This window comes from Momordica charantia (genome assembly GCF_013281855.1).
Source record: "Momordica charantia cultivar OHB3-1 chromosome 5 unlocalized genomic scaffold, Mcharantia_2.0 BLBB01000005.1, whole genome shotgun sequence".
NCBI lineage: Eukaryota > Viridiplantae > Streptophyta > Magnoliopsida > Cucurbitales > Cucurbitaceae > Momordica > Momordica charantia.
In genome coordinates, this window is record NW_028275163.1 from 6,051,334 (window position 1) to 6,076,714 (window position 25,381).

At 37.4% G+C, this 25,381-nt stretch overlaps 1 protein-coding gene across 2 annotated transcripts in view; it reads right to left on the minus strand.

The window, feature by feature from the left end:
- The window catches only part of LOC111009503 (B-block binding subunit of TFIIIC), a 32,839-nt gene that overhangs the window by 1,943 nt on the left and 5,515 nt on the right, over nucleotides 1-25,381 (minus strand). For both annotated transcript variants that reach the window (XM_022282599.2, XM_088123729.1), the window contains exons 5-16: nucleotides 18,919-19,128; nucleotides 18,095-18,700; nucleotides 17,156-17,911; nucleotides 8,242-8,526; nucleotides 7,970-8,125; nucleotides 6,065-6,477; nucleotides 5,172-5,634; nucleotides 4,310-4,594; nucleotides 2,431-3,202; nucleotides 2,243-2,301; nucleotides 1,184-1,654; nucleotides 218-256 (exon numbers count right to left, since the gene is read on the minus strand). In XM_022282599.2, coding sequence (XP_022138291.1) covers nucleotides 218-256; nucleotides 1,184-1,654; nucleotides 2,243-2,301; nucleotides 2,431-3,202; nucleotides 4,310-4,594; nucleotides 5,172-5,634; nucleotides 6,065-6,477; nucleotides 7,970-8,125; nucleotides 8,242-8,526; nucleotides 17,156-17,911; nucleotides 18,095-18,700; nucleotides 18,919-19,128 — 4,515 coding nt within the window. The remainder of the gene's footprint in view (nucleotides 1-217; nucleotides 257-1,183; nucleotides 1,655-2,242; nucleotides 2,302-2,430; nucleotides 3,203-4,309; nucleotides 4,595-5,171; nucleotides 5,635-6,064; nucleotides 6,478-7,969; nucleotides 8,126-8,241; nucleotides 8,527-17,155; nucleotides 17,912-18,094; nucleotides 18,701-18,918; nucleotides 19,129-25,381) is intronic.

Genomic DNA, 25,381 nt, shown 5'->3' on the forward strand with positions numbered 1-25,381 from the left:
CCAGCTCACATACACATATCCAAGCATATTTAGCTACTTATTGAAAATAGTTCAATTAGATATAAAATGCCAAGAAATAGACTTGATAGTACATACAGTCAGAGGCAAGAGATAAAACGTTTGAAGAGTTGAGAAAAAAGAAAACTTAATATTAGAACTTCAACCTAGCACCGGAAAGACAGAACTTTGTACTTGTATATTTGAAATTTTAGAATACCTGGGGGTTCAAGACGTTCATCCGCAGGATAATGTCAACCTAACAAAGATATATGCAAAAGATGGAAAAGGCATTATGACGTATTGATAACATATTGAGGGAAAAGATAGTCATTCTACTAAAATACATAAGCATGGAAGGATGACAAGTTAACAGGAAGAAAGATGCACATTATTTTCAAAATAATGCAATGCGTGATTAACAACCTAATAAGTAACTAACAGAACATTATTTTCAAAAGTATGCAAAGTGTGATTAAGATTCAAATTGTTCACAAATCGCATAAAAAGGAAGAGCTCCAAATGGACCTTCATTACATGATATCAATCTTCTACAACTAATTATATTTATTATAGTTATTTCTTTAAATTTTATTCCCTTATTTGTAATTAGCTCCTAATTCGTAATTGTTTCCTCATGTGTTGCTTTCCTTCCTTTTTATTTTTTCCTGTATTTGCTATTTAGACTAGCCTTGTATCCATCTTTTACAAGTAAGCCAGAATTATTTTCTTATCATTGACAGGTGGCAGTTCTGTTGGAGTGAGTGTTGTTGACAAAAAGCCACCCCAAAGTGATGACTCAAATTTCATACCCTAGTGTCGCCTGAAAGGAAAAACCCTAGCTACCCCAAGTAATCCTCAACATTATTATGCCATGTAAGCTAATAGGATGTTGTCAGAGAATAATCCATTCTCTTTTCCATTCAATAAGTCAAATATATAGGACATAACTGGGGTCGTACAATAATAGAATGCAATTGCAATAAAAGACAAATAACTAACAAACTTCAATAACTAAGATATTTATACCAATATATACAATAATATACATGCGAGAAAATTACATTTGGAGTCCAATCGTACCACTAGACCCAAGAGAAGAGAATACTGGAAGATGGATGCAATGGCCCAATACGAAAGCCAAAGAACAGTCACCGAAGGATAACAGAAAATCAGAAAATCATACCTCCAGTATTCCTGGGTTTTGCATTACAATTCCAAGAACCCGCCTTCTGAGCCCCTTGTAGACAATATCATTAGTCGTACCATCTCCATTTATCCATGGGAGTATTGGCATATTCAAACCACCAGAAGAGGACCAAAATAATCCATCGTGAGGATGCATATTGCTAGTTTTACTTTCTTTTGTGTTGCTATCAACATCTGAAGGAAGATTGAGAATTGTTACTTTGTGCACCTCACCAACAACCTTTCTTTTTTCCGTCTGGGAATTTGCACCATCAGCAATGTGATTTTCTGGATTTTTTCCTCCAACATTGTAATTTTCTGAATCAAGAACCGACTGGCTATCAGTTCTTCCAATCATATCCACTGATGAAGGAGTAACATGATCTTGGTTGGAACCAGCAATCGACGTCAAAAAGTACTTGGGACGATATAAAGCATCAACAACTCGGATACTATCAAAAGAATTCACCTGTACAAAATGTAAAACCATAATCATTCAACTTCAAAATCTACTTCTGACATCCCACCACAAAATATGCAAGCCAGCTCTAAAGCTTTTAAGGTCAAGGAAAATTATTTGTTAAAGGAAAATTCATAGTTAGCTATCAGTCATATTTCCAACTTGAAGTCCATTTTTTAAAACAAGCCTCTCAAGGTGGTGGCGATGTTTTTTCTTTTTTGGATAAAGAAACTATTTCATTGATATATGAAATATGAGAACATAAGGCTCAAGAAAAGGGCTACAAAAAGACTCTCCAGTAAGATAAGAGGGAGGCATAACTTTTTTTTTAACGCTTTTGCTCAAGGAGTGATACAATCCTTGAAAGTGTAAGTTGCAAGTTGATCTGTGCCTATAAAGCATATAATATATATTGCAAGTACATTTTATTTTAGGAAACATTGAGACTTGAACTTGAAACATAAGTTTGAAACATCTCACCAATATACCAACACCTTGGGATTATATTGCAAGTACATTTAAAAACATAAACATACGAGTACGCTTACAAAATAAAAATACTATATGCTGTCAGGTTACTAGGGAAGGCATACTAACCTTCAGTACTCGTCGGAATGTTTGGAGGACATCAATGATAACTTGTGGCAGCTTTTCTCCTAATTTAATCGTAAGATAAGGCTATTTAGTAACAACATACAACAATGATCTTAAAATTAACTCATTTTCATGTTCTGAAATCACAAGTTAAGAAAATCACCCAAAAACATTCAAAAGTTATGGAATACCTTGTAAATTAGCCACCTGGGAAACTTCTTCTGTGCTTAAACCCTGGTCACCGGCCAACTGAATTGCAGAATAAACCAACCTAAAGACCTCTGGAGATATGACACTCACTTGTTCTTGATCACAATGTACAGACATCAAACAATCTGCAAAAGCTGTCATAGTTTGCCAAGGTGACTCACTATAATTCCCTATTAGAGATACAACTCCATCCGTATTGCATAGTGATTCCATATGATCAAATGAAATACTTTTCCGAGTAGGCACAATGTGGAATCTATCACTCCCACCAAAACATTGGTCATTAATACAATTAAAACTGTTTGATAGTTCCAAAGCATCTGTTCTTAAAATTGTAGTACGACATGCAGAAACCATAATCCCAGGAAAACCTTTTTCTCGACGAGAAACAATTTCACCCTCTGCTGGTGAAAGTTTCGGTTTCTTAGCCTGAGTGTCACCGAAAAGTTCACAGCTATCAACTTTCCGTTTTGAACTTCTCAAATCTTCAGGTTCTCCAACACCGTCGTCGGGCAAGAAAGAAGAAATGGACAACTCTCCTGAAGAAACTAGAGCAAACAGATGGAAAATGTCTCCACATTGTAAATCAGCAGGAAGGTTAATCCCATTTTCCACAAGATCTTTGTCTCTTTCATGCAGAAACTTGGAAATTTTGGAAGCTCTCTCTCCAGTGTTGGCTGGAAATGGCGACTTTGAAATGCTATGCAGAAAAACTTGTGAGAGCAGAAATGGTTCACCACTGTTGCCTCCAATCTGGCAAATAGGAAAAAAATTAATGGTGAATATGACATATGTTCGCACAAGCATCATGGTAAATGGAGTACAACAGCCATCTGATGAGGTGTAATGCCAATAAAATAATGGGCAACAGAAGACTGTTAACGCAGCTTTGGATCAACAGCTTCATGATCGTGATCTATAAGATTTTAAGGCTCATTTGCAGTGAGCCCAAGCTTGCACGAAAACATTTTCTAATTTGCACCACAGGGAAATGGACTTGGAGGTTGGGGATTGATGTGAAGCTCGAAACCTACCGGAGATTGATGAGAAATGGACTTTGTATTTTCCTATTTTGTTTCTGTTAGCTCCTTTTCGGAGTTTGTTCCCTTACAACATTCGTTGTTTTTTTTTATTTTATCATTGAAGAGCTCGTATCTCATTAAAAAAAATTAATAATAAAAAAATAGAAAATAAAGAAAATAAGAAAAAGGTCAACAAACTCAAGATAACATGGCTATTTGAAGTCCTACCATAGTGTACTCCATTAACTTGTACAAGCAGCTTGGGCTGTCAACGGCCAACAAGCTGTAAGGTATGTCCTTACAATATGAAATTCAATAGATTCGATCCAAGAAGCAAGATAGAAAGCCCTAAGGCATACAAAGAGGTCCCAGCCGTTAGAGAAGGCTGGTGCTCTCCATTCTCCAACGTTCAAGATGACAGAATATACCCATTCTAGCTAAACTCCCTCCTTATAACTAACTTACCCGTACAGCCCCTTTCCTAACTGTTATGGGTGGGTGCAATTCTCTCTCTACCCTTCCTAGCATAAGTATTTACAATAGGGGCCTCACACAAGCTTACAATCAAGGTGTACAACTACATCAAGTGCCACAAGAGAGAAAAGAAAAGATAAATGATTGCTATTTAAGTGGAAAGCAAAATTATAGAAAGAGAATTAATTGCACAATGGAACAAAAGACTGAAGAAGAAGTTGGAGGAGCAGGACAATCAGACAAAAAAAAAACACGGGTTAACACATATGAAGTTTGATTCTTTTGGGTAAAAAAAAGTAAATATAGGTAAATAAAAAAAAAGTGAAATTGCAAAAAAAAAGGATTTAATTTCAGCACGACTTACGATGGTTTTCTTTTCTCTAAGGTGGCTAAAAGCTGAAAAAAGATCATGTTCTGAATAACGCCTTAAATTTTCAGCAAGGAGATTAGGTACTTCTAGTGCTCTTGAGGTGCTCAAGAAAACAAGCTTAAATAGCTCCACAGCATTGGAAACAGCCAATGATTCAAATACTTCTTTGCTGACGTGCCTGCCACTCAAAATCTTCTTCAACCTCTGGTGAAGGCTTCTTGACTTAGATCTTACCAGGTCTGCACTCTGAGGATTGTCAGATGTAGTAAATTCAGATTCCTGGAAATCAAAGGGCAAAAGAATTACTATAAATAAAATAAATAGATAGACAGAATTAAATCCCACTATCAATCACAATTAAGATAGTAGACCTGATCTTGACATAACATGAGTAAACATGGGGAGAAAAGCACATAATAGATGAAACAACAAAAGTGCATATGTGGATTATCACAAGCATTTGTGGCTAATGAATGTAAATTTCAAAGTATGCTTTATATAGGAAAACGTCAACTGCAGAAGATAATAAGTCAGATTGACATGGCAAGTCAGTTAACCAAATTAGAGAATGAATTTCAGTGCTCCAAGCCCCAAACATCAAAGCTAACTCCAACAACAAAGGGCATGTGGCTAAGCATTAATTCAGAGGTTTTTTTTTTTACCAAGAAACGAACTTCTCATTGAAACAATGAAAAGGAACAAAATTGTTCAAATATACAAACTCTCGAAAGATACAAAATTCAGAGGTTATTTAGCAGAATATATGGACACTTGTATAATATCATTCTAAAAAGGAAAAGAAAAAAAAAAAAGAAGAAGAAGAAACAATGTACACTACATGTTCTTCAACACTCACATTTGCATCCAAGAAATCGCCATAGACAGATCCAACTCCTTTGGAGTCCTCCAACATTGTCATCTTCTTGCAATGAAGAACCTCATCAAGGGCCATCTTTACATCTTTATCATCAAGATCATCCCATTGTTCTTCCTGAGAGTCTATCTCACCATAATATCTACTGTCACCACTACTACTCCTGTTAAGACCTTTCCCTTTAGAACTAGTTAAGATCAGTTTGGGGTCATCTTGATGACTCGATGCATCCTTAGATTTTTCCAGATACTTCACATAACGCTTTCCAAGAATGTTACAAAGCCTCATAACAACCTTTCTAAATCTCGTGCTACCATTCAGCCATGCCATTCTTTTTCTACAATTAGCTGGAGGTGCTGGTAAGTTAGAAAGAGAACTCCAATTCGTTCGAGAAAATTTTGCACCTACAGCTGCACGGTATCTGACATATTGGATGATCAATTGCCTGAAAGGATAATAAAAGTCTCAATGAAAGCAAAGATACATGAAGAAATCAATAAACATAGAATCCAGAAGCATCATCTGGTAAAATCATGAAAGTCATTACATAATCTATATATGCATGCATGTATAGAAGAGAATCTCCAACAACTCATCATATACTTTTAAGAATACATTTTACATGGTTAATCCTGTTATCTTCACTAGCTTGAATTTCTACACGAATATTACTGCTTGCAGCAGTTGGACATGTTTTCAGATCCCAAAAAAGAACCAAAGGCATGGATTGCAAGACTAGGTAAAAGTTAATAAACTTTCCTTCATATCGATCATTTTAACACCACACTAGATCTAAGGCTGGCAATTTAGAAACTTTTTAAGTTTATAACTTTTTGCTGCTGTTGATATCTTGGTAGTCATTGTCATCTTATTACCTATCTGCTTCATCAGTCCATATAAACCTTCTTTGACGATTTGGCTTCATCGTTGAAGCGGCAACAGAACTGCATGCCTCATCTTCCTCATTAGGCCCAAACTTCTCTAAAGTTACAAGACGATCATCATCGTCAAAAATTTCTTGCAATGGAGTGCTATGCTCTCCTGAATTAGCAGCCAATTGGTTATCTTTATCAATGGACGAAACAGAAGTTTCAGGAAATGTAGTAACCCTTGTTTCATCCAACTGCCTGCCGACCACGTCAAGTCGTGTACGCTTTCTTGACCTCTCTTTTGGTAGTTTTTTCCTTTGAGATGAATGGCTTTTAATTGACTGTCTAGACTGATCACCCGTCCCTTCTTCAAATCTGTTGAGACGTTGCTGGCGCCTATCATAATACACACGTAGAACCTGCATGCAACGTTTTGGGAGAGAAATGCACACATCACTTGGGCATTAAAATTTAATGAATTGATACATACTTAAGTAAAAGAAAACCAGGTTTTTAAGAAGTGTAACAAGGATAAAAAAATGACCAACTAAGAAACACTACTGGGCTGAGTGGAAGATATCATAAATAACATATTGCAAAATTTCACTGACTAGTGCTACCAGCAAAGTACATTTAAGCTAATCTGGAAATCTAAAGCTTTAGAGAAAGTCCACCATTTGTTTGGTCAAGCGCAATTAATGGAAAATATGACAACAACATTCTAGATTCACAGATATAGCCCAAAAAAGAAAAGGAAAAAAAAAACCAGCCCAACACGCATGAAAAAAAGACTAAAATAGCCTTGAAACATCTATCAGTGATAGACTATATCATTTTTATGCAAGGTACACTAAAGTAGCCCTCTAGGGCTTAAGCTTGAGGTGCAAAAAAGGCGAGGGTTGTTTTGAGGCACACAGTAGAAAAATGTAGAAAAAAAATTTATATATAGAAGAGTTAATGAAAAAGTATAAGAAATTAGAGTTTTTTTTTTAAATTATTATATAGGAAAAAAAGGGGTTTTTGAAAGAGATTTTCAATTAATTTACATTAGAAAATTTTAAAGTAATTTAAAAAAAAAAGTCAAAAGTGCTGAGCATGCGTGCTTTTCCAGAAGCGAGCACCCTAAGCGGGTTTGCCTAGGCATGCTTTTCAAAACACTGATAAACCCTGAAAGATCTCCCTTGATGGTGTCCCAACTCTTCTAGAAAAAATGTCATTGAGAATCCATTTGAACCTGGGGCCTTGTCCCATCAAAGCTGAAAACAATCCTTATACCACCAAGAACAATGAAAATTTCAAGTGTAATAACGATAGGCACCATATGTATTAGCGGTGTTCACGGGTTGGGTTGGGTCGGGTTATAGGGGATTTTTGGGCCAACCCAAATTTTCGGGTTGGGGAGATTGAGGAACCGAAAGAACCGAATGAAACGTCCAACCCAACCCAACCCAACCCAAAATTTTCGGGTTGGGTTGGGTTGGGTTGTCGGGTTGATCAAAAGAAACATGTTGGTGAAGAACATTCCAGCGCAAAAGCTCCCAAAACATAGCAGAAGAACCCAGTTGAGATCCATAAGAGTAAAATAAGAGTAAAAGAAAATTTTAGATCCATAAGAGTAAGGGTAAAATAGTTTCTCACTTAGTTTCCTTACCTAACTTAGTTTACTCACTTGAGATCCATAAGGGTGAAATAAAATTTGAGAAATTAACAAAAGACAAACCAATTGAAGAAATCCAAAAGAAGAATGGAGCAACAATGAAGAAATGCAGAAGAAGAATGAAGCAACAATGGAAGATGGCGGCGACAGGCGACGGAAGATGGCAAACGACAACTCGGGTTATTCGGGTTGTCGGTTTTTTTTTAACACCCCTAATATGTATATTCTGTAGAATATAAGAATAAGAATATTACCTGCTCTAGTGTCAGATTAAGTTCCTTTGCGATATTGTCACACTCACTATATGAAAGCTTTTCACTTTGGTCCCTCTTTCCCACACGCTCCAGAAGTGTAGCACGTTGTTCAGCTGTCATAACCCGAACTGAAGCCCATGAACGGAAAAGAAACACCTGATGGAAAAAGAAAAAGAAATATTGAAATAAAGGTAATACATTAAAACCCAAAAATACTTATGCAAATTATAAAGGACCATTGGTTGGCTAATTGTTAAAGTTAGAACAAATACCTCACGAACAGCAGACCCAGGAAATGCAAGCAGAGCAGATCTGGGATCAGCCGCAGCATAACAATACTCTAAGGTTTGCCAATACTCGTTAACAGCTTGTTTACTTGACAGGATAAAGTCATGTCTAATTCTTGGGCGAAGATCTGGACACTTGATCATCAAAGATCTAGTAGCATCTTTTGAAACTGGTTCTTCTATGTAAGGTTTAAGCTCCAATGCATGTTTCAAAGTGGCATGCCCATAACTATTTACATCGTCTGGACTTGCAGCTACTAACCTAACTAACTGAAATAAAGAATAAACTGTTAAGGGTACTTTAGTTTGAATTCGTCAATTATCATGCTTGAAATTTCAATACAAATTAAATCTTGTACTGTCAGCACCACAAGTCTCATGATCTCAAACCAACCAGAGTAATAGATCCTATAAACTAAGATAAAATTAATAAATAAACCCAAAATGCAACAAAAAAACTTTGAATCTCTTGGACAATATGGAGGAAACAGGGTCATTCCTTGAAGCACACCGTCTGCAGAGATCCACCATAAAATCCCAACTCCTCTCGTTAGCAACAAATGAAGAGATCCTTTGGAGACAAAAATGTAAAAGCAAATGGCTTAAGGAGGGTGACATTAACACACAGTTCTTTCATAGAATTGTAGCTGGAAGGAAACGTAAATGCTCCATAAGGGAAATCCTTTCCCGTTAGGGGACTAGCCTTCTATCTAAAAATGATATAGTTAACGAGTTTCTTTCTTTTTACACAGAGACATACACCAAAGATTCAGGCTGCAGAACTCTCCCTCAATCATTATCATGGAATCCAATTGATGCCCATCAAAGTCAGAGGCTGAAAGAACAGTTCACTGAGCAAGAAGTTTGGCTAGCAGTTTGTGATCTTGGCACCAACAAGTCCCTGAGCCCCGATGGATACACCGCTGAATTCTTTAAAAAGTTTTGGAACATTCTCAAACATGATATTATGAGTGTTCCAAGATTTTTTTAGGAATGGTGTCATCAATGCATCAACGAAACATACATTTGCCTTATATCAAAGAAATCCGATGCTCGCACTGTGGGGGATTATAGGCCCATCAGCCTCACCGCTTGTCTCTTCAAAATTGTGGTCTGCGTCCTTTCGTCAAGGCTCAAAAAGGTCCTCCCATCCACCACCTCAGAACAACAATCAGCTTTTGTGGAAGCGCGACAAATCTTAGATGCATCCCTCATTGCCAATGAAATAGTAGAAGAATGGAAACGGAAGAAGCGAAGAGGGGTGATCATCAAACTTGATATAGAGAAGGCTTTTGACAAAGTGATTGGGACTTCCTTGATGCTATTCTTTGTGCTAAAGGTTTTGGCAACACATGGAGATAGTGGATTAGAGGTTGCTTATCTAATACAAACTTCTCTATCATCATCAATGGGAGGCCAAGAGATAAAATTCGAGCATCACGAGGCCTTAGGCAAGGAGATCCTAGGCATCCCAATTCATACAAATAATACTGGGGGAATACGAAGAGAAAATATCGGAAAGGGCACACCATTGAGAAGCTTTGAATTTGGCAACACATGGAGATAGTGGATTAGAGGTTGCTTATCTAATACAAGCTTCTCTATCATCATCAATGGGAGGCCAAGAGATAAAATTCGAGCATCACGAGGCCTTAGGCAAGGAGATCCTCTCTCCCCATTCCTCTTCATATTGGTGGTAGATTGCCTTAGTCATCTCCTCACTCAAGCAACAGATCAGGGTTAATTAATGGTATCATTTTGGGAACTGAACCTCTTCACATCCATCACCTCCAATTCGCCGATGATACTTTACTCTTCTCCATAGATGATGATAAAGCCATCAAAAACCTTTTTCAGATTGTCAAAACCTTTGAAGCCTCATCGGGTTTAAACATAAACCTTACCAAATCAGAGATTCTCGGCCTTAATATGGAAGTGGATCGACTAAGCACCATTGCTGATTTATACGACTATAAGGTTGGAAAGTGGCCAAACTCATACTTGGGTCTCCCCCTCAATGCTAATCCTTTTTTTTTTTAACAAGATACGAACTTTTCATTGATATATGAAAAGGAACAAAATTGTTCAAAGATACAAACTCCTGAAGGAGTGATAGATAAAAACAAAAATAGAAAATAAAATACAGAACAAGACTACAAAGGAGAAATAAAGGCATCCCAATTCATACAAATAATACTAGGGGAATACGAAGAGAAAATATCGGAAAGGGCACACCATTGAGAAGCTTTGAATTTGTCAATGTTGAAGCATTCTAATGAAGAATCTTCAAAAATCCTTTGATTCCCCTCGAACCATAATTCTGAGATGATTGCCTTAAACCCATTAATCCAAAGTAGATTAGCTTTAGGCGTCAACCAAACTCCATGTAGAAGCTGAAAAATATTATTAGCAGCCTCACGATCCCACACCCATGCTAATTGGAACATCTGGAAGAGAAGAGTCCAACAAACAGTAGCATATGGGCAGAAAAAGAAGACATGATTTAAACTTTCCCCCTTTTCAGCACATAATAAGCAAATGGATGGCTGTAAAGCCACTTTAGGAGTTTTTCTCTGCAGAACATCTGATGTATTGACTCTGCCATATAAAAGAATCCAAGCTAACATATTAACTCGTTTTGGGCTGCCCAAACTCCAAAGAGAGAATAGAAGAGCTTTTGAAACCCGCAAATCTGCTCTTTGAATCTTGCAAAGAGAAGAAACAGAGAAGAGGCCCGACTTTTCCAATCCCCAATGACAAACATCATCATCTTCTAAAATAGTAACCAAAGAAATGCAAGAAAGAAGCTCCGAAAGCTCCATAATCTCCTCGTCTTTCAATATCCTTCTAGTAACAATATTCCATGAAGAGGACCCACTATCCCAAGCTTCCGAAACCGAAGTAAGAGGAGAAGCCGAAATATTGTAAATAGAAGGAAATCTATCCTTTAAAAGAGAGACTCCAACCCATAAGTGATGCCAGAAGAGAGTTCTCTATCCACTACCAACTTTTAAATAAGAAAATTTCTCCACCTGAAGCCACTGTTTATTGATATTATTCTAAGGGCTACGACCCAAACCATGAAGTTTAGGTATCACATTCCAATTAACACGGTCAGATCCATATAGGCTGGCCACCACCCTACGCCATAAAGCTTTTGTCTCCACGCTAAACTGCCATCCCCATTTGGATAAAAGAGAATTGTTGCGCTTAATAATAGGAGGTGCCTCAAATCATTTTTCAACTTTTCAGTGGGCTGCAAGCAAGCTCTAAAACTAATCTGCTTTGGGCTTTTGGAATAAAAGCTCTTCTTTCCGAATTATGGTTTGAGAGAAATCAACGAATAATTGAAGGCAAGAATCGATCTCCTATGGAGTGTTTCTCAATCGCCAAATTCAAAGCCTCCCAATGGTGTGTTCTTTCCGATCTCTTCTCTTCTTATTCTCCTAGTATGCTTTGTATGAATTGGGAGGCTTTTATAATTCCCCTTTAAGGAGGTTTCTTTAAGTTTATGGTTTTTATTTCTTCTAATGCTTACTTTTATTTATTTCTTGTACCTTCACTCCTATGGGAGTTTGTATCTTTGAACAATTTTGTTCATTTTCATTATCAATGAAAAGTTTGTATCTTGTTCAAAAAAAAAATAGTACAACCAATGCCTAAACCACCTACTTCGCGCTGGAGGGAGGCAATATGTCATCTCACCAAATGTCTCAAGGATCCTTTCGAAGAATCGCCCCACAAAAAGGAACGCATCTTTTGCTCAAGTTGTTTACTAACTCTCACTGGGAGTTGAAAAATAGATAAGTAATAAAGGGGAATGGTCCCAAGTACATATTGCATAAAGTCGATCTTCCACCCTTTGTGTGATACTTTTTCCAACGATCAAGTTTCTTAGAAATTCTTTCTTGAACTGGAGCCCAAAAAGAATCCAGTTTAGGGTTTCCTCCTAAAGGCAAACCCAAATATAAAATAGGAAGGTGTTCAGCTTTGCAACAAAAAGAATTTGCTACCAGCACAACCCTTTGGTCTTCCATATTTATGCCCCTCAATGACGATTTTTCCCAATTAACTTTAAGACCGGACAACCACTCAAAGGTCTTAATGGCTTCAAATAAGATCTTGAGCATCTCATCATCATCTTTACAAAATAATAATGTGTCATCAGCAAACTGCAAGTGGGAGATGTGAATTGAATTCCTTCCCACTACAAAACCCTCAAATACTCCCTTTTGGTGAATGTTGTCCAGAAAACTACTGAACACATCACTTATCAATAAGAATAGGAAACGAGAAAGGGGATCTCCTTGCCTTAACCCTCTTGAAGCCTTAATTCTCCCTCTCGGACTCCCATTAATGAAAACTGAAAAGTTATTGCCTCTAATACAACCGTTGATCCATTTAATCCACTTTTTGCGAAAGTCTTCCTGTCTGAAGAGCTCTGAAAGAAAGATCCAATCAACTTTATCAAATGCTTTTTCCATATCAAGTATCAAAACCCATCTTTCTTCTTTCTACATCTATAATCATTCATCACTTCGTTTGCAATGAGAATAGGATCAAGAATCTACCTTCTACTTAAAAAAGCACTTTGATTACAAGAGATGGTAGAAGAAATAACCTTGTTAAGCCTCTCTGCTAGCACTTTTGCCAAAATCTAATCTGCAAGAAGAGGAAATTGCAGATTGGGCCACACTATCCAATCAACTAGAAGCCACCCTCGTCCTTGCAGGTGAGGACTCATGGGCTTGGCCACTGGACAAAAAAGTTATCTTCTCCATCAAATCTCTTCTCTCTGAGGTGTCTCCGAAGAGATCACACCTCCATTCATCACTTGTCAAAGCCATATGGAAAGACTTTTACCCCAAAAGAACCAAGTTCTTCATATGGGAGCTTGCCCACAAGGGTATCAACACCTCAGATAGACAGCAAAGATTACCCTTCACTGCCCTCTCCCCACAATGGTGCATACTATGCAAAAAAGATGGCCTCCCATCTTTTTCACACGTGCCCCCCGGCCAAGGCTTTTTGGAACTTGATCATCCACGCTTTTGATTGGACAGTTGCTTTCCCCATTGACATCCAAACCCTGCTCACTTATGTTCTTGTGGAACTAAAGAGATTATGTGGAAACACCTCATTTAAGCCTTTCTTTGGACTTTTTGGAATGAAAGGAACCATAGGCTCTTTTTAGACAAGGAGTTGCCCTTCATCAGTGTTTTTGACAACATTACTTTTCATGCTATGTCTTGGTGTAAAGCATCCCTCTATTTTCACTCAAATAGCACGAACTCTTTATTAACCAATTGGAGAAATTTTCTATAACTCCTTTGGTTTTTTTGGGTTCCCATCAATAAAATTGTTTCTTATAAAAAAAAAAAGGTATTATTTTCAATAGCATAAATGCTTTTAAAAATTTAAGGACCAATCATTTCTCCATTTTGGATTATACTATGCTTTCAACCAGCATAGTGGAGATCAGAATAGGAAATACTACTTGCTATATACATTTTGAGAAAAGTTAGGTAAGATTATTGGCAGGGTAGGTGTCTAGATTGCCTATGTGGTCATCTAAGGTAGATGGGTTTTCTATGATAGAATCAGAAAATCGAGAAAATCTGGTGTTTGGTTCTGTTCAATGCATGGGTTTGAGCTTCTCAATCTAATATTTTATGACGTTCCCATATTTTTTATTCTTGATTCTTACGGTTCTTATTGAACATGTATAGGTTTTTTACTTATATTATGTGGCCCTCATTTTCACTTTCTCTGCCCTGGTCCTCCAATAATTCTTGGACATTTTATTTATTTTATCAAACAGCAAAAAAAAAAAAATGTTTTCCATATATGTATCTGATATAAAATTTAGGTTGTAGTTTAACATAGACTGAATGCTATCACAATTAAATATGGGACTCCAGACTTTGATTCTAGGCCAGTCGTCGAGAATAACCCCTTGAATGGCCCCTGGAACACTATCTTGAAATTTTTTGAGAAGGTCAAGGCTAAATCCATTTGCAAAATTGGGAAGGGCATTAATATCAGTTTACAGCATGATGGGTGGTTGACAACTGACAGCACTCTTCTGCCCATTGAATTTCATAGTCTCTTTGCACTGTCCTTAAACAAGAAAGTACAGGTTCGTGAAGTCTACAGCAACAAACTCTTGGGATTACAAATTTTGCAGACATATTAAAGAGGATGAAATCTCTGAATGGTTGGACCGCTCACACAACCTCATATTGACAGGTCTATCCTCCACGGAAGATGAATCAGTATGGCTAGGAATTCTACTAACAGCTTCTCAGCGAGGTCTTTATTCAATAATCTCACTCACAATGAGGACACAGCTTTAATATCTATACTACACAATTTGGGACGACAAATATTCCAAGACAATCAAGTTTTTCTGCTGGGTGCTAAGCCATTACTCCATCAACACTCATGAAGTTATACACAAATGGTTCCCCAGTATGTATATCTCACCTAGCTGCTGTATTATGTGCATGAAAATTTTGGAAACACAAGCGCATTTACTCCTATCTTTTGAATGTGCTAGCAAGTTTTGGAATCAGGTTTTTGTTTCTTTTGGGATTTCTTAGACGCTATCCCTTATCACATAGGCTTCAGGGCAACGTGTAGAAAATGGACTCGAGCATGCATCTCCACAACAAGCTTCTCTATCATCATCAATGGAAAATGGAGGGACAAGTGTACAGCATCTAGGGGCTTGAGACAAGGAGATCCCTTATCTCTACAGACAAAGGTATCAAAATATCAAATATTTGGTCCAAAACCACCAAATCAGAGATTATAGCTTCCGACGACTGCTAAAGGACAATGAGGTTGAGGATTGGCTACTACTGTCACTCAAAATGGTTCCGTCCCTCCCATATTCTGACAAGTGGCAATGGCCTCTTGACCCTACCAAAAGCTTCTCCGCAAAATCTGTCTTCACCTTCTTGATCTCCTTGGAAAACCAATCACACCATCTCTACAAAAGCATTTGGAAAGAAAAGTACCTAAGGAAAAATTAAATTCTTCTGCTGGGAGCTTAACCATGAGGCTATTAACACCCATGATAGGATACAAAGGAGGTTGCCCCATATTGCTCTCTCCCCTCATTGGTGCCATCTACACTACAAAGAGGCAGAAACACAAGGTCATCTCTTTAGATCATGTGATTTCTCCACTTTGTTCTGGCATAAAATGCTCGAGGTCTTCGGATGGCAAACTATATTACAGACAATGTTTTAAAAGGCTTTTGAGGCTTACGCCTTGAGGACCGCCTCGAGGCAAGGCTCTAACTTTTAGCCTCAAGTCTTACGCCTTCTTTGGATTATAAGAGGCTTACGCCTCACATAGAAGAGGCTTACGCCTCTTTGAAAACGCACTAAGGCTTAAAGTATACGCCTCATGTAATGATTACAAGAATACTATTAATTTTTCCAATTCTTAAAAAATATCAAGGTTTTTTTTGTATGGAATCCTAAGCGGGAGTTGTAACAATTCAATCTATTACTACTTTTACTACCTAGACTTTAAAAATATTGAAGACAACAATTTATAGAATAAGTAAGTTCTATTGGTGATAATAGTAGTGATGTTATGATGTTTTTTTAGAATTTTTTTTTAGTGACAAGTAACAGGTGGATATTTTGATAATTTTATATAACTATTATGTTTGGTAATACTTGACCACACAAATTTAGGATTTGTTTAATTCTTTTAATTAAAATTGAGGCTTACGCCTCATACTGCCTTGAGGCTTACGCCTCGCCTTTTCAAGAGAAAAAGCCTCGAGGCCACCTTTAGCCTTTTAAAACATTGATTACAGAAAAGCCCCTCCATCTTCCTTAGCATCTTCTTGATCGGTCATCCTTTTAAGGAGGGAGGAATCCCTTGGGTATAAATTGTTCGGGCCTTTCTATGGAGTATATGGTTGGAGATAAAGATCTTCGATGCCACATCTCCCCCTCTTGAGGTTTTTTTTCTCTTTTTTTATAGAGTTATTGTATTAGCTCTTGGATGGTGTAAATGTTTGTATTCCCCTTTCAATAGCTACTCTCTAAATGACCTCGTCTCTAATTGGAAGGCGTTCTCGTAATTAGACCCCATGGCTTTTTGCTATCCTTGTAGGCCACACTTTTAGAAGGTAAAAAGAGATCCCTCTAGGTTCAATTGATCAGAGTTCAGAGTTTTCTCTTTGGTGCATTTGGATAGAGAGGAACAACACATTCTTCAACGACAAGTCCCATCCTTATGACATTCTCTGATTATGTTTTTGTTTTGGCTCTTGGTGTATATATTTTTTCTTTCCTTTCACAGAGTATGGCTAGTCTTAAGTGATCTTAAGAAAAATTGGAAGACCCTTTCATAACCCAATTAATGGGTAGCTACTCCCTTTTTGTATATCATCAGTGAAATATTTGTTTCTTTAAAAAAATAAAAATAAAAACAGATTGAATGTGGCAAAACAATGAACTTTACTACGTCTATGAACAAGGATTATGTTAGAACCTCCAAATATATTAAAGGATAAAAGATAAACGAACTACAATAGCTACCAAGTATTAGAGGTACTTGGACCCTCCCCTCTTGAGATATCACTCAAGTCAAAATCGTACTCACTAATTGGATACCTTCATTCTTACACCCTCACTCTATTTATAACAACACACCCTAACAACTTCCCTATCTAATTACTAAGGTACCCTCGATACCCTAATAATATCCCTAATTACCCTAAGGGTCATTCATATCAAATTATTGAAACTTAGTATTTCCTTTTTTTTTTTGTTGGTCATTTTCAGCTCCCTTGGAATTTTAAAGCGCAAGAATTCATCAATTACTCGTCGAACTCATAAACTCTTATATTAGCAAGTCACCATGAAATTACCTTCAAACGCCGTAAAATATCAATAACCAGCGAGAGTCTTCCGGTAGCATTAGCATCCATCAGATGCTTGTACTCCTCTGGAGCAAGGTCAGCAAGTGACAAACCCCTCTTACATTTCTCTAACATATCATCAAATTTTTTAGTAGACCCAACAACTTGTAGGAAAAGCTCAATTGGGATAGACTTAATTGCATCTTCCAATAAAAACGGTTTGCAGCTAGTGTGAGGATTTTTCAGATCATGGACAAATATTTCAGATGAGGAAGTACCATCAGAACCACCTGAACAATTCAGGTAATCCCACAAGAAGCTATGCAGCAGCTTTGCACGGATCATTTTTGCCAGTACAAATCCATTTGCACGCATGGCTTCTGATCGTACCGCTGCAATGTCAGAATACATATAGTACTGAGTCCTCTGGATACCTTCTAATACAGGAAGCAATGCATTCTTCTTCGCCTTTTTCGAGCCATGACCACGACTTTGGGCTTCAAATGACCTCAATTTATCATGAATTTCACCTAGAAGTTGAGGTGATAAAGTCTCAACAGATGGATGCAGAATCACCTGGGTGACACGAGTACGACCACAATTTGTGACAACAGGGACATTGATGTCTATGCATTTACAGTGCCCTTCCTGTTGCAGTTTGTTTATACTTCGGACAATGGTTCTTCTATCTGTAGTTGTGCTTTTATCCGTCTCATGATCAATAATCCACCTATGAAGCTCACCTTTCAAAATAAACTTCTCATCCTACAGGGAAAAATATGGGAATACTGTTTTAGATAGCGTAAGCACAGTAAAACCATTTTGTAAAAGATATATGGAAAATTATCTTGGACACAATTGAACTTACAAAATATGTAAGATTGTAACTCTAGTTACAGTTTTAGAACAATAAGCAATGCAAATTAATAAGTATATTGTTTAGTAAACCTGTAGGCGTTCAAGTATTCTCTGCTCCCTCCGAGCACTATCCACAGTAAGAGGTAAACACGGATACTTCTGATATGATGCAGAAACTGATGGCCTTAACAGCGCAGTTGGAGATTTTGTTGATCCAGAGTTTGTTTCAACAACTGTGTTCACTGAACTGAGGTTTACATCAGGAATGGAGCATTCTGGCTGAAAAACTGACTCTTGTGGCAAACCGATAACCCCAACGTTAGCCTCACTATCGCCATGTGACTTATCACTAATTTCTCTATTCATTTTTCCATCATCAGTTGTTCTGCACGTAGCACTAGCGATGTCCAAATTTGTATCTTCAGAATTTGTACAGCCATCTAGAGAAGTCGTTTGAGCTAACCTCTTATTTACATTGACAATATGATTACTACAATTTTCAATTTTATTCTTTGCATCTTGTGATTTATGAAAATTTTGATTATTATATTCAGGCTTGAAATTCCCACGTGTCCAAACTCGATAAAGATTGCATTTGTTGTGAGTTTCAGCTTGAAGATGCATTCCAAATCTGGTGAACATATTGATGAGCCGACTATAGTTTTTTTTGTGATCAATTCCAAGCCTCTTGCAAACCTGCACACCACAGGAAATTACGAGGTTAGTGGCTGAAAGGCAACAAAGTTCTTTATTTCATAAAAAGTATAACTTGATGTCAATAATGAAGGAAAAAAACCTTATCTACTACAAAAAGCAAAAGAAGAAACAAAATAAATAATTTAACATTGTCACCTATATATATAGGTATTCTAGCCATTACAGTTTAGCAGATCAATGAGAAGTAAATAACATACCTCCATCAATGTCATGCCTTCAAATCCAGAAGCCTCGATCATATCGTAGATTTGATGCTCTATAGCAAGCTCAACGAGTTGATCAGTTACTTGATATTTCCTCCCAAATTTCATATGATGTTTGTAACCAGAACTATCATCTCTCCCAAAATTACTCGTCTCAAAACACTTTGGAGAAAACTTCTTCAGTAGACGTAGACAACTATCAGACTGTCAAAATGAGGAAGAGTAACATTTAAAATAAAATGACAATAAAGGCATGATGTCCACGAAGGAAAAGAAAATACGAGTAAGAATTAATGGAACGTGAGGTTCCACTGTATATAGTTTTCAAGTCTGGAAAAACAAGTGGCAGCAGATTGAAGATGTATTATTCGGTTGACTATTCTCTATTTTCTGTTTTCATTGTATAGTTTTAAGTTGTTAGCCTTTTGTTAGTTAGTTAAGTAGGTAAATCTTTCAGTTAATTAGTTCAAGCTAACTCCAAGCCTTCTCTCGGGTTCTCAGCCTTACAAAAGGCACCCTTCTCCCTTGTTATTAATTCATTGAAAGATTAATGAATTTTCATATTTGGTATTACACCAATTCTATTGTTGAAAGACTACATAAAGGAGCTTGAGGATGTTCTCGAGGATTTTGTTTCTCCATATCCTTCTTCATCCAAGTAGGGATTGGAGCTTCATTTGGTCGGCCACATTTGTTTGGTGTCCCGAGTTTCGATTTAGCTGTTCTTGGGCCTTTTGTTGGTGATTTTAGTTTCCTTAATGTTCATTCTTATTCAATTTGATTGTATTGCTCCTCGTTGAGCTTGTCCTTTCCTTTTTCCTTTTTTCTTTTTCTTTTGCTCCTTTGGGGGGTGTGTATCTTGAGATTTTTTTTTTCATTTATCAATGAAGAGTTGTTTCTTGTTTAAAAAAAAAAAAAAACTTTTTTCCAAGAAACAATTTCTTTACTGGAACAAAATTAACAAAAGGGGGAGAACCTTGGCCCGACAAGTACCGATAACAGTATGGCTATAATTACAAATATAATATATATATATAGAGAGAGAGAGAGATGATAAGAGTAAAAGAGTAACGGTCACAAAAATTTAAATGATCCACCAAAAAGAGAGTATTCCTTCACCAAGGAAAATTCTTTTATTTACTTCCATTCCAAAGAACCCATAAAAAGCACAGTTGGTAAGTGGGAAGGCTTTTGCTTTATGAGGAAGTTAGCCTCCCTCAAGGTTAGTTTAAAGGAGTGAAATCACAATATTTTTGGGGATGTGAAGATTAAAAAACAAGAGACTTTCAAAAGGATCAAGTTCTGGATGGCTTGCCACTTTATGGAAAAGGCAGAACTGCAAACATCCTCTTAGACCCAGTTCAACCAGCTCTCTGTCTCCAGCACTACAAAGTGTAAGAACTTTATTGTCCTTGGAGTGGGAGAACTGTGAATCGGGCAGGTATTGGAGGGGGGTTTGAGGTCGCCATGGTGGTTGTATCTTAAGGAGGAAGCTTGGTGCCTTGTTTAAGAATGGTATTAACTGAGGCGACCATGAGGGGGCCAACTGTAGCAACAGCATTAAAGGTGAAAGGGGTCAAGGACTTACAAACCACATGAGAAGGATTTTGGGGACGGGCTTGCAAAAGGGGGCCAACTGTAGCAACAACATTAAAGGTGAAAGGGGTCAAGGACTGAGAAACCACAGGAGAAGGATTTTGGGGACGGGCTTGCAAAAGGAGGAGGTGAAGAGAGGTTGTGAGAAGGGATAGACAGAAGAGAGGATATTAATTGGCTCATGAGTTTGGTCGGAATTGAATTGTTTTTTTTTTTTAACAAGAAACAAACTTTTCATTGATTAAATGAAAAGGAACCTAAAACGTTCAATGATATAAACTCCCAAAGGAGTGAAAAAACATAGCAAAAATTAAAAAGAAACAATCTAGAATACCAAAAATATAAGAAACAAACGACATTTTGTAGGAAAAGGAAAGCCCCCAATTAGCATATATGATATTAGGGGAGTAATTAACAAAAGATTGGATAGAGCACACCATTGAGACACTTTGAATTTAGCCATATTGAAACACTCCACCAAGGACCACCTTTTTTCCTCAAAAATCCTTTGGTTTCTCTCAAACCAAAGCTCTGAGATGATAGCTTTGACCCGGTTTGCCCAAAGGAGGCTCGCTTTAGAAGATAAGGATGGACCGAAAAGCATCTGATTTACAATCTTCGACACTTCCAAATCCAACACCCAAGAAATATTGAACAAATGGAGCAAGGGAAGCCAACAATCTGCTGCATATGGACAAGAAAAGAAGGCGTGCATCTGAAATTCGCAAGCTGCCATGCACGGTACACAAATGGATGGTTGCAAGTGCATATTTGGGGAGTTCTTTTGAAGAATTTCTGCCGTATTGACCTTGCCATTAATAAGAATCCAAGAAAGGATGTTAACCCTTTTTTGACTGCCCGTCTTCCACAACCTAAAGCATTGATCGTCTGACATCAAGGAAGAAGTCTTTTTAGGCTTGCATAAGGAAGCAACCGAAAAAGACCCTGAAGGTTCTAAGCTCCACACCAACTGATCTTCATCCTCTTGCAAAAAAAACTGAATTCATATCTGACAAGAGCATCAAGTACTCGTCAAATTCTTCATCTTTAAGATTTCTTCTAGTTTCAGTTCTCCAAGAAGAAGAAACCAGATCCCAAGCCTCATGAACTGAAGTAGAGGGGAAAGAAACAACCCGAAACAAGGCAGTAAACTGATCTTTAAGGATTGCTCTAACCATAGATGATGCCAAAATAGAACATGTTTACCATCCCCATTTAGCTAGCAATGCATTCCTTTGAGTAAGGTTGCCAATACCCAATCCACCATCTTCTTGGTATAGAGATGCAGTATCCCATCTAACAAGATGATTCACAGAACTTTTCAGATTATCACCCCAGGAAAAGTTCCTTATACACTTTTCCAGTTTCTTACATACCATTGTCGGCATTTGGAATAAAGAAATATAATACAAAGTAATGCTTCCAAGTACTGATGTACAAAGAGTTAATCTACCACCTCTTGAAAGTTGGCATCTCTTCCACCTTGCGAGCTTCTACATAGTTTTTTCCATAATAGGATTCCAAAAATCTGCAGATTTCGGGTTCTCCCGAAGGCAGCCCAAGATATAAAATAGGAAGAGATTCAGGTTTGCAATTGAACTTTTTGGCCGTCAATGCATCCTTTTGGGAGTCAATATTGACCCCGCTCAATGAAGATTTATCCCAATTCACCTTCAAACCCGAAAGCCACCCAAAGGCTTTAATAGTATCAAAGAGAGCTTCTAACATCACATCGTCATTTTTGCAAAAAAGCAAAGTGGCATCTGCAAACTACAAATGGGAGACATGCAGTTGCACCTCAGCCCTTCCCAGTGTAAATCCTTCAAAAAAATGCCCTTTTCACAATCGTTTTCCAACAGGCCACTTAACACATCACTAATTAAAAAAAAAAAAAAAAAAAGTTGAAAGAAGGTCACCTTGCCTAAGTCCATGAGAGGCTTGTATTCTCCCTCTCGGCCTCCTATTAAATATTAATAAATACTGAAAATTTATTGCCTCTGATACATCCATTTATCCACTTAATCCACCTACTTCCAAATCCTTTCATATTAAGAACAACAACAAGGACATCCTATCAAAGGCTTTTTCAATGTCAAGCTTGAGAATCCAGCCACTTTTCTTCTGAGTTCTATAGAAGTCTACGAATTCATTTGCAATTAACACTGGATCCAAAATTTGTCTTCCTTCAATGAAACCACTTTGATTTAAGGAGATAATGTTGGGTATAACATGCCTTAGTCTCTCTGTAAGGACTTTGGCTAGGCTTTTGTATGTAGGAGTGAGACTAATGGGTCTGAAATCCTTGATTTTCTCCACATTTTCCTTCCTAGGAATCAGACAAATAAAATTGTCCTTAAGGCAAGCATTAATTAGGCCACTCGTATGAAATTCCGTGAAGAATCTCACAAAATCTCCTTTCCACCTCTGCCAAAAACGGATGAAGAACTCAATCGTGTAACCATCCGACCCCGGAGCCTTATTTCTCCCAAGATTCTTAATAGCACTCGATATCTCTGTTTCTTCAAAAGACCTTTCTAACCAGCTACTGTTTTGGCTAGAAATTGGTCTCCATTTAATACCCTTCAAGGAGAATCGTTGGATTCCCTCACTGCTGTATAGAGACTCGAAAAACCTGATGATTTCAGCTTCAATTTCCCTTTGATTTACCAATGAACCGTTCGATTCATCTTTCAATTCACAAATCAGCACTTTTATTTTACGGGCAGCCAAGTATCTATGAAAAAATTTGCTATTTTCGTCTGCCCCTTTAAGCGAATGAAGCTTACACTTTTGCAACATAACTTATTCTTCGGACAGATACAAGCACAGCAATTTATGTTTCAATACACACCTATTTTCGACCTCTGCTAGAGAGAGACCAAGCATCTCATCCTTAGTATAAATAAGATTAATTTCTGACACAATTTTCTCCTCTTTTTCTTTCTGCATCTTTTCATTTTGAACATTCCACTGTTTTAGCACAGCTTTAAGATTTCTTAGCTTTGACGATATCACAAAACCAGTCCACCCATAAGAACGATCCTCCAAGAGTTTGGATTCAATTATGCGAACACACTCTTTATTCTCAAGCCAAGAGTTAAAGAAGCGAAATGGGGAAGGACCCCAATTATAATCCCCTGCGTCTAGGATAATAGGAAAATGATCTGATGTTATTCTCTCACCTCTACTTACCGGGTGAGGTGTTAAACAAATTATCCCATTCTCTGGAAAGAAAAAAGTTGTCCAAAAGTGAGTGTGTAGAATCGTCTCCCATTCTTGACCATGTGAACTTACCATTTGATAAAGGAACCTCCAATAGGTCTAACTCTTCAATGATACGGTTAAATTTCTTCATGCTTCTGGTAATACGACCTCCCGAAGATCTGTCAGAAGACCATCTTGTGACATTAAAGTCACCTCCCAAACACCATAATTTCTCACTGAAGCCTGCGATATCCCTGAGTTCGGACCACAGTCGTTTTCTGCCTCTATTGTTTGATGGACCATAAACATTTTTTATCACCACATTATTCAAGTGGGAAAAGGATACTGTTATAGTTACTAAGCAAATGCCTTCCAAAACTTCAGTTACTTGATTCTACTTTCATCCCATAAAGATAAGATGCCTCCTGATCTACCTTCCAAGTTCAAACACGCCCAGCATACATCTTTAGAGCTCCAAAGGGATTTAATAATATCCTGGTCAACTTGTTGAAGCTTGGTTTCCTGCAGTAGAACCACATCTGGATTGTATTTCATAATAGTCTTCTTGACTTTGAGTCTCTTCTTGTAATTGTTAAGGCCACGAACGTTCCATGAGATTATTTTCATGCTATTGTTTTAATAGGGGACAAAGAGATCCCTACAGCTGCAAAATAAGGGGGATATGCACACTATAAGAAGCTTCGAATTGTTTCTCTTTAGATTCCACTAGATTAGACTTATTGATCAATTCTACAGGGGAAGCAACTATAACTTTCTCAGTGATATCGCAGAGATTATTAAGATCTTTTCCAAACGAATAATTAGAATAGTCGAAGTTACTCATCTCTTTATCTTCCAATTCATGATAAGAGTAATCTGGGTTGCTAATACTTCCATTAAAGTCATCCTCAATATCAGAACAGTCTTCTTCTTGGTTTTTCGACTGCATATTTGTGGAGTTAATACAGCCCGATGTAAGAGATGTAGCCCCCAGAACCTCTTTATTCGTGGCCTGACCATCTTTAATTTTTTCAAGGGAAAAAGACTTATCGATATTAAAAGTAATCAGATCCTTGACTCCGGGAGGAATAGATTTATTTTTCAAATCAAATTCCCCTGATTGATTTTGTTCTCTTTCCTCATTAAAAGCATCTTCCAGATTTAGATTTAAAGGGGCTAGCCCAACAGAATTTAGAGAATCAAAGCCCTTTCTTAGTTTTGCAGAGAATTTTCTCCTCGTATAGTGAAAGGGCAAGGCTGGAATAAATTTCCTTTTTGGCAACATCTCTGCATCAAAGTTAGGGCGACGTAAATTCACCCTATCAGCTGTCATAAAAATCGGTTCATCTTCCGCCTGCTCATACAATAGGATCCCCGTTATTACCTCCTCAAAACCACGCTCCTTGAATGGAGATCTTATTTCCCCAGTGAATGAACTGCGTGAACTAAGGGAGATCCTTGCTCTTCCACGATTGAGTCTCTTTCTTCATTAATCACCCCTATTTTTGTTGAATCCTCAATTCGAGTTGGCGGATTAGGGTTTCCTTCTGAAGCGTCCTTTTGAATTCCCATAATTAAATTTTCTTCAACATCCTGCAACTTTTCAGCTTCCAAATTATTCCTTATAAGATCTGACTGTTCATCTTCCGAAATTCTG